The sequence below is a fragment of the Leptonotus elevatus genome, chromosome 2 (genome assembly GCF_054856555.1).
Source record: "Leptonotus elevatus isolate MCC_2025b chromosome 2, RoL_Lele_1.0, whole genome shotgun sequence".
NCBI classification, from domain to species: domain Eukaryota; kingdom Metazoa; phylum Chordata; class Actinopteri; order Syngnathiformes; family Syngnathidae; genus Leptonotus; species Leptonotus elevatus.
Genome location: NC_141240.1, coordinates 40,085,880 through 40,095,641, shown reverse-complemented (window position 1 = coordinate 40,095,641; position 9,762 = coordinate 40,085,880). Strand labels below are relative to the sequence as shown.

Below are 9,762 nucleotides of genomic sequence, written 5' to 3'. Positions count from 1 at the left end.
TAAAAAAAGGTAACACAAGTGTTGAGGAACAAACTCACAACCTTCAGCTTGGGAGACGGCCGCTCTACCACCTGAGTTATGCCACTTCGACTGTGTGCTGATATCCAAAAGGAGACCAAAAAAAACATTCTCTCGTACACAAAATATTTTACTCTTGCAAGTGTCAATTTTACTCTGTTTAGGGTGGGACTAAATAAACTCTTTTGAGAGTTTAATGTACTCTACAAAATGTACACTCTAAAAAGAGTTGGGTCAAAAGTAACCCAATTATGGATGAAAAATGGGCCGATCCACTTTATGGGTTAATTTGACCCAACTTTCTGGGTGACCCTCTTTTTTTTTTTAACCCATGTAAAGGATCTGACCAAAATTTACGAGTTCTTTTACTCTAAAAGATCCATTTCTTGACTGAAAGTTGTGTTAAATTGACCCAAGTAGAGGATCGGTCCATTTTTGACCCACAGTTGGGTTATTTTTGACGCAACTGTTGTGTGAGTGCGATGTCAAATGACACAAGGAACTCAAACAGCACAGTAATAAGAAATTTATTTTTGCAACAGTCACCATGAAGAAAACAATGAAATGTTATTGTACACGGACCACATGTGCTTCATTCTAAATGAATCTAAGAAACAAACTAGTAAAAAGTGTATTTCCAAAAAAAAGAAGAAAGAAAAAAAAACATCTTCTAGGCAGAGATGAAGATGATGTTGATTCACATGACAGTGTTTAGGCCTCTCATGACAACACTCATTTTACAGTACCTCTTTGGTTCCTTGAAATGCAGTTTTAGAAAAATAACTTTGATGTCCCGTGTTGGCAGCTTGACAGCTCCTCAGTGCAAATAGTCGAATACGAGCGGGTGGATGGGGGAGGGGCCAGAGAGGCGCGGCGGCGGCGCGTGAAGGTTAAGCCGCCGCCGAACAACATGGGAAGCTTTCGGAGAGCGTGTCAAGCAAACTGGAGAGCGTTAAAGCATGGTAACGACTCAGCACGCGTGCCTTTCAAGTATTGCCGATAGTGATAGTTTGACGCTGGCGTTCAGCTTGTTCTGCTGTCGCGTGTGCTCAATGTGTTTGCATAGCTGCTGTGGCACTTGGGCTGGTCAGGCGCCACCTAATGCTCACTGGAGGCATTTCGATCTGCAAGTGCGTGAGGAGGCGACCGACCTCGGAGTGAATGAAGTCTGTGCTTTGAAAATTGGCTGTGAGGTCACAGAGGTCAACTCCCAGCGCACAACCATGCAAATACAGGGGTACCTTGACTTATGAAAATCGCCCCCCCCCCCCCAAAAAAAAAATGTCTTGCATTAAAAAAAAACAAGGACAGCATTGTAAATATAAAATCATAATCAAAGACAATGTAAGGAATAAAACGGGTTGTGAGAAGCCAAAAGTCGCACACACACTGTAGTATTTGTGTGCGTGTTTAAGAGGCGTGGCCTAATGTCTCCAGCTCCGGTTGGTTGTACAGTAGACCCTCCACAGGGAGAGAGGGGCCATGGTTATTAGTTGGCAAAAACTAACAAAATAACAAGAACTAAAATTGAAAAAAACATTTTTTGTTAAAGAAATACAATTCAAATGAAAATGCTTTAAAAAAAAATAAAAAAAATAACTGAAACTACATCTTACGTTTATAAAAGTAACTGTACAATTATAAAACTAACTATAATTAAAGCAAAAAGGTCATTTTTAATGCATCTTAAATATATTTACGTTGGTATTGCTGTATGCCCGGAGAGAAATATGAATGTCAAACAGTCACTTGAGAATTAATGTACCGTTATTATTAGGGGTGTCGGGCGATTACAATTTTTAATAATAGTAATTAATCGCATGACTTCAAAAGCACATTTTATATCTGTTCTAAATGTACAATCAAATATATTTTTTATAAGTTTCATACTCTTGTTTAACATAAAAGCGGGGGGGGGTTAACTAATAGAAATATGGCTGCATCTTTTAGTCATTGATAATTTCATAATTCATAAAATTGAGTTTGAATTAAAAAGATGTACTGCACGGTAAAAAAAACCAGGGTGATATTGATTTGTGTTGAGTTCATTTTTCTGCCACTAGATGGCATCATTGCATTTGTAAGACGTTGGTGACAGCTCAGTGCATTTTTCCTTTCATATTAAGAGCTATCTAATTTTTAACATGAAGTAACTTGTGAAATTCTGCACATTTTTTCAATTGTAAAACTTGACCCCAGTCTCCACAAATGTATGCATTATTGTTAAATGGATTCCTGCTCAATTTTGACGTAGACGTGTCTGCTGCGTTGCGACTGGAATTCACCAAGTACAGGTTGTCCAAGTAAAGGGCGCTCATTAATCGTGCGTTGAAAAAATGAGTGGCATTAAAGGAACTTGAAATGAACTCAAAATAACGCACTCATTTTGACACCCCTAGTCTAAACCTAACATTCTGATGATTACATTTGTGGAATATGAGTTATGAAGCAAAATCCAGCCATTTTTACAAACACAAATCAATATCACACTCGTTTTTTTACAGTACGTCTTTTTCTATTTTAACACAGTTTTATGAATTATTATGAAATTACTGTCAATGACTAAAAGATGCAGCCATATTTCTATTAGTTTAACATTTTTGTCTCACTTTTTTTTAACTAATATTTTATTGTACATTCAAACAGATACAAAATTTGCAACCAATTGTGAGTTAACTATTGAAGTTGTGCGATTAATTATGATTTAAAAATAATAATAATCGCCTGACACCCCTCGTTTAGACTAGTGAGGTCACATATAACAAACTGTGACCAAATCCAGCACCCCTTGTAAAATTGCTGTAAAACCGCCACTGCGTTCCCCATTGTGAGCATTTTCATTGTGTTTTTTTTTTTTAGGGGGCACTCGTAAGTCAAGGTACCACTGTACATCAACAAACATAAATATATGTACAAGCCTCTACGCAAGTGCGCGTGCGCGTGTCGGCTTCCCCGCGTGGTCCGGCCGCTTGCGATTCTGTGAGGACGCTCAAGCGCAGCCGCACTCCTCCACGATCATGTTGGGAACGTCCCGTTTGACGATGTTGTACTCGTCGTCAAAGTAGAGCATGGACATGGTGCTCAGCCTGGTGGGGATGCAACACGAGTTCATGGAACCCGGGCTCATGCCCCGCATGCGGTACTGGTTGACCACCGCCGTGTGGAAGGACGACGCCGACCCGGGGACTCCCGCCATGTACGCGGGACACTTCCCTTCGCAGTAGTTCCCGAAGTATCCGGACGGCGCGATGATCCAGTCGTTCCAGCCGATGAGCCGGAAGTCGATGTAGAACTGCTGGCGGCAGCACAGGCCGGCGCTGCCGTCGCATTCCAGTCCTCGCTTGCGAATGCGATGCGTGGCGTCCACCTGCCGGGCCTGCACCACCAGGAAAGGCCGGTGCGACTCGTCGTTGCGGTTGAGGAGGACGGGCGCCACGCCCGCCGCCTCGCAGCCGTCGCAGCGCACGTCCAGGTTCTGCCGCCGCTCGCCCTGCTCGAACACCAAGCGCACGGCGCGGGTGAGCGCGAAGGTGTGCCACGCGCTCCGTTTCAGCTCCACGCATTTCTCCACCAGGTTCCACTTGCTGCTCAGGCCCGGTTCCTGGTAGTACACCTTCACCGTCACCTTCCGCCGGGACCGCGCCGCCACGGGCGGCGGCAGCAACTTGAAGTAGAGCCAGAGGGTGGCCTGCGTCACGTCCAGGTGCCGGTTGCCCTCGCTGGAGATCAGGAAGAACAAACTGGACTTGGACGTCACCAGGTCATCTGCAAACAATGGCGGACGTTACGACAACATGGCGACCTCACAATTCACTTGAAAACCTTGTGTCTTTTCTTCCATGTTGCTGCAGCTGAGTTGCTCTCAGAATGACTCCAAAAAGGGAAATAAAGGTAATAACAAAAAATATATATATATATATATATTTTTTTTTATTACCTTTACTTTGCGGAAATTCACCAATCACGGGCAGGCGTGGAACATATTACCCGCGAAAAGTGAGGGAACACTGTAAGAACAATTGTTTGTCGCGGCACTTTTGACTTTTTGATTTGCTTCCTCAGTTGCCTTGACAACGGTGGCGGGCAGAGCCGACGGACCCGCGGCGTCTTATGATCAGTCGGCTTCAATAGCCGATACGCTGCAGACAGGCGGCGTCGACGTATTCTCCTCGCTGCCTTGCTTGCGGCTTACGGCGACTCCCGATCCTGCTTTTGCGAAGTACTCGCTTTGTATTGTTACCCGTTATTTTTCCGCAGCGGCTTGGTTGGTACTTTGATGTTGGCATTTTAAGTTAACCTTGTTGTTTATTGCAGTTTTTTTTTTTTGTTTGATGTCCACGGCTCCGCTTTCCGTTTGACTTTTCCCACGTTTCGCTTCGATAGGCCACATTGTCTCCCGTGCATTTTGCCGCTAGGAATTTGGAAAAGGGCCCAAAATTTGCAAAAAATGTTTTTACGCTTAGAGGGTGTGGATTTTGAAGCGTATCGAAAAAAGAAAAATGCTAATTTTGGTTATGGAAACAGGTTTTGCAAATAACCGCTGGCAAGACCGGATGCTCGTCGCACGTTTTGACCGGATATTACGTCACACGTACGTTTGTAGTTGCAAAGTAATGTCGGACGATAAAGTAAGTTATGTATGTCTAATTCCTAACATCTAAGCTGCCAAGTCGCCAACTTGTAAAGATGATTAGTATTAAGAAAAAGCTGGCTTTTTTTTTTTAAAGTTTTAGGTTAAGTTTTTACGCTTGGAGGGGGTGGATTTTGAAGTGTATATAAAGAAGGAAAATGCAAAAGTTTTGCCAATTAAAGCTGACAAGACCGGATATATGTCACATGTTTTGACCGGATATTACGTTACACGTACGTTTGTAGTAGCAAAGTAATGTCGGACGATAAAGTAAGTTATGTTTGGGGGGGGGACAACAAAACGGAATTATTTGGGAATTAATTAAAGAAGCGAATATTAATGCAATTTTAGATGGAAAACAGCAAAGAAATGCTAAGTTTTATCAAGAATTACAAAAGCAGACGTCATCGCATGGCGCAGTCACTTCCTGGTCTTCTTCTTTTAAATTACTGGTGGATCACATCTCTAGGGTGTATAGCGCCACCTACAGCGGTGGAGTCCCCTCTCAATATTCGCAAAAGAAGAACAGACGAAAACGAGCAGAAGTCGCATGTCCGGTATGCGCATTTTCAGTAAATTTGCTTTAAAATTTTGAAACGATTGAATGAAACCCGCCTCCTGGATGACATATTCCAGGCCCGAGGGCCAGATCCGGGCCACCACATCATTTGAGTGTGTCCACTTTGTGTTTCTTGCTAAAAAAAAAATGTTTTTTTCATTCAGGCAGAAATTTTTTAAAGAAATGAATTTAATTCACACATTTAATTAACAGTTTGGATTGATGCCACCACAAGAAAAGGACAAAATCTGATTGCAACGAATAGTTACAACTGCTTGGCAGTCATTGGTGAACCCCCCCCCCCCCTCCCTCCCTCCCATACCTACACTTGGGGACTTACCAAGAACTAAGGTAAGAGCAGGCAAAATTCTCTCTGACCTCCATATCCTGGTCACCACCTCTTCCAGCTCTTTCCCTCAGGTAGGCACTATCAAACTATGCACACTTTTCTCACCAATTCAATTCACATCCCTGTGTGAAAGTATTAATATGTTGGTTATTATAGATGCAGCTCTCTACATTTATTTATAACTGTTGGTGATCAATATTCCACAGCACTAGAAACTTTGAAGTAGTAGCATTAATTTTGAGTTAATTCCTTTAATGCCATTAATGACCGCCCCTTAAATGGAAAGCCTGCACTGGGGGAATTCCGGTCTCAGCAGACACATCCATGTCAAAATTTAGCATTAATAAATGTAATAATAATGCATAAACTTGTGAAGACTGGGGTCAAGTTATATTTTACAATTTTAAAAGTGTGCAGCATTTCACAAGTTACTTCATATTAAAGATGAGATAGCTGTTAACTCATTCACTGCCATTGACGACTATAGACGTCAAAAATTCATGTGAACTATTTCTATCAGTTTAACATTTTTTTCATTTCATTTCATTTTTTATGAAAACATAGAATTTTTTTATTGTACATTTATAACAGATATAAAATTATAATGCGATTAATTACGATTAAATGCCCCTTATTTTTTAACAATTTGTTTTAATTAGGCCGTCAGGCGATTTTTTTTTTTTATTGTAATTAATCACATGACTTCACTAGTTAACTAACGATTAATCACAAATTTGATATCTGTTCTAAATTTACAATAATCTGAGCTGTCACCAATGTCTTACAAATGCAATTTTGCCATCTAGTGGCAGAATAATGACCTTAACACAAATCAATATTACGCCCGTTTTTTTTTTTAACCGTACATCTTTTTTTTATTTTAACTAAATTTATAAATTATTATAAAATAACTGTATTAATGACTAAAAGCTGAAGCCACATTTCCATTAGTTGAACATTTGTTTCCACGTTTATGTTAAGAATCTGAAAACTTGGAAAAAATATATTTGATTGTACATTTAGAACAGATATAAAATGTGCGATTAATCGCGAGTTCGCTATTAAAGTCATGTGATTAACTACGATTAAAAAAAATGTCACCGCCTGACCCCCCCCCCCCTACTTTAAAGTGCTGGAGGACTTTCTGCATTTCATCGCAATTGCCACGCTACTGGTCGCTTGAAATGGTGCGAACGATTATCTGCGTCATGTTGTAATTACCGCACTGCTGATCACTTTATCCTTTTGCTTGATGACTTGATTTTGCACAGCTATCGGCACTTAAATGGTTCTCTTACATTTGTCATGTGTTTTGACATCCTTGGCCAACGAAGATGATTTACGCGGTTTTCACAGTCACAACCACAACCATCATCTGGCCAAGGACCAAAATAAACGAAGCGCCTCATCAGCTGTGGGCTCAGGCCAGCGTGAGCACATGCGCAGCACAGGTAGAGCGTAATACGTACATGCCGATTGACACTTGACAGGTGAAAAAGATTAGAGCAATTCTTCAAGAGTGAACTTTGTGAACTCTAAGCGGAGCCGATTGAAACTGACACTGAGGACATGAGATCAACTTAAAGCGTCACACTTGGACGCGCATCTTCATGCAAATGCACGTTCACGCGAGAGCAGTCGTCCCACGGCCGTCAGTTTACCGCCTTGGGTCCGAGCTTCTGATTCAAGTGTTGTAGTCAGCTGGAAGCCACGCAAGGTAAGCTAATGCAGCCAGTTGGCTGCCGCCATTGTTGACAGAAACATCTGAAAGGAAAGGCTGTCAAAGCTGACATCAAAGCACACGTTTCTCTTCCGGGAATGTGGCCGCTTGGAGGTGTCCAACTTTTTCTGCAGCACGTGAACACAACACAAGGCGCTGACAGCAACAGGTGTGAGAAAAAATGACTAGTATTTATTCACTTTTTCTTTTTTTTGAAAATGTTCTCATCATAAATATGAGCTTTTGTTGCATGTCTAAGAAATTGCCCAAAGTTCAGTTCAGTTGAATTTCATTTTCTTTTGAATTTTATAGATTTTAGAAAGTACCTTTTTTTTAACGTAACTTTTAACTGCAATATATTTTAATTCAATCATTGAGTACAGTTTTTTTGTACTATCACTAAAAGTGCCTTGTTAATAGTCAAACTGCATATACTGACAATTTTTGAAAATAATAAAATATAAAGTTCACCATATTTGTCAATTTTTTTATTAACAGTTAGATGTACACAGTCAATTTTGTAGAGTACATTTTACTCTAAAAATAATCAGTTTGGTCCTACTAGTAAATTCTACACTTGGAAGAGAGTAAAATACATTTTACTCAAAGTATTTTTACTGTGTACGAGAGAATTTGTCTTTTGAGTAGTCTACATTTTATTAGTTCATTTAAAAAAAAAAGTTACAAGTGTTAAAAAATAAAACTCATGACCTTTAGCTTGGGAGACGGCCACTCTACCACCTGAGCTATGCCACGTCGACTGTTTACTGATATCCAAAAGGTGAGCAAAAACATTCTCTCGTACACAAAATGCTTTACTCTTGCAAGTGTCAATTTTAATATTTTTAGAGTGTGACCAAATAGACTATTTTGAGAATGTAATGTATTGGCTACTGTACAAAATGTACACTCTAAAAACAGTTCGGTGAAAAGTAATCCAATTATGGATCAAAAATGGACCGATCCACTTTATGGGTCAGTTATGGCCCAACTTTCTGGTTTGTTTGATACAAAATGACCCCATTTTTTTGACCCAGGTGAAAGATCTGACCAATATTTTACACTGAAAGACCCATTTCTTGACTCAAATTGACCGAAGTTGAGGATCGGTCCATTTTTGACCCATAGTTGGGTTATTTTTGACCCAACTGTTTTCAGAGTGTACTATACAGTGTCACTCTGCGTTAGTACCTGGACATTGTTGTTGTTGTTGTTTTTTGTATTACTTTGTGTAAAAGGTTTGAGAACAACTGGCCGACGCACCTTTTTCCGCAAAGCTGATGATCTCCGAGCTCTCCTCCAGGACGTCATTGCTCATCGGGTGCCCGTCCAAGTTGGGGATCTCCACCCTGCCGTCCTCCCGCAGCTTCCCGGCGTGGAGCTTCCGCAGCGCCGTCACCATGGCGGCCTTCGGTACCGGGTGCGTGATGTTGGGCCGCTTCCTCATCTGCAGTCTGCTCAGGATGTGCCTCTTGACCGCCTCCAGCAAGTCCGCGTCCGGCCGCCCGGGTTCGGCGGCGGCGGAACCTTCCGGCTGAACGACGCCGCAAGACGCGCAGCTATCCCGGGACCGAGTGTACGCCTCCGCCTCCGCCTCGGTGGCGGTACTGGGCGCAGCCGTGCAGAGGATGCAGAGGACGCAAGTCGAGAGCGCAGCCAATCGGAAGAGCCAACAAGTCATTTTTTGTTTGAGAATGAATAGAAGAACTTTGCTCCCGCTTTGCTCACACTTCAAGTCATCAAGTCCAAAGTGAAGTCCGGGGAACACTCTGTTACATCACGCCAACGCGCTCGTGCAGCTGCGGGGAAGAGGACGATCGAGTCACGCTTCATCAGTCAGCGAAACCTAAGCCGAACCCGTCAACATACTCCACAAAATGGGATTCCGTTTGAAAAGTTGCGCCATTTCTTCATAAGTTCCCAAACACGGCTGCTGGTCTGATTCCGAGGAAGAGGAGGGTGAGGACGAAGAGGAGGATGAAGAGGAGGAGGAGGTGTGCCAGCGAATGAGTCCATTCTGGCATCTGGGACCCGCGACGCACTACACCACCAAGTCCTTGTAGACGCGGATGGGCGTGGCCAGTCATGGGGTGGGTGGAGTCCAGGAGAAATTCTCAATGATTCCTCACGTTTCACTTGAACCTTTGATGTGAAACAGGACCCTGTGCGCAAGTTCCACGCAATTCTTTGGAACAATAAGTTTAACTTGACACTTCTGTATTAACTTCCTACCTTGCAGGCTAAAGTCATACAACGTGTAATCGTGACGCTCAAAATTAGTTTCATCATTCTCCACAATAATCACGCTGCATTCAAGACTTCAAATCATGTTCTTCTCTCAGACACTGAAAATGTAAAACACTGAGCTCATTTGCTCAAATGCAAAGCAAACTCGTGCGTTTCCAGTTTTAGTCCGCATAATATTTGTTAGTTAAAACTCGAAGCAGCTCAGCTGCTCTCACGGGACAAGTGCAATTGCGGTATTG

At 42.1% G+C, this 9,762-nt stretch overlaps 1 protein-coding gene across 1 annotated transcript; it reads right to left on the bottom strand.

Moving 5' to 3' along the window:
• Positions 1–530: 530 nt before the first annotated feature.
• Positions 531–9,281, bottom strand: LOC147180008 (inhibin beta B chain). Its single transcript, XM_086067499.1, has 2 exons — positions 8,540–9,281; positions 531–3,783 (listed from the first exon to the last, which is right to left on the bottom strand). Exons 1-2 carry the CDS (start codon positions 8,955–8,957, stop codon positions 3,008–3,010), a joined length of 1,194 nt encoding a protein of 397 aa, XP_085923625.1. The 5' UTR covers positions 8,958–9,281; the 3' UTR covers positions 531–3,007.
• Positions 9,282–9,762: the final 481 nt, after the last annotated feature.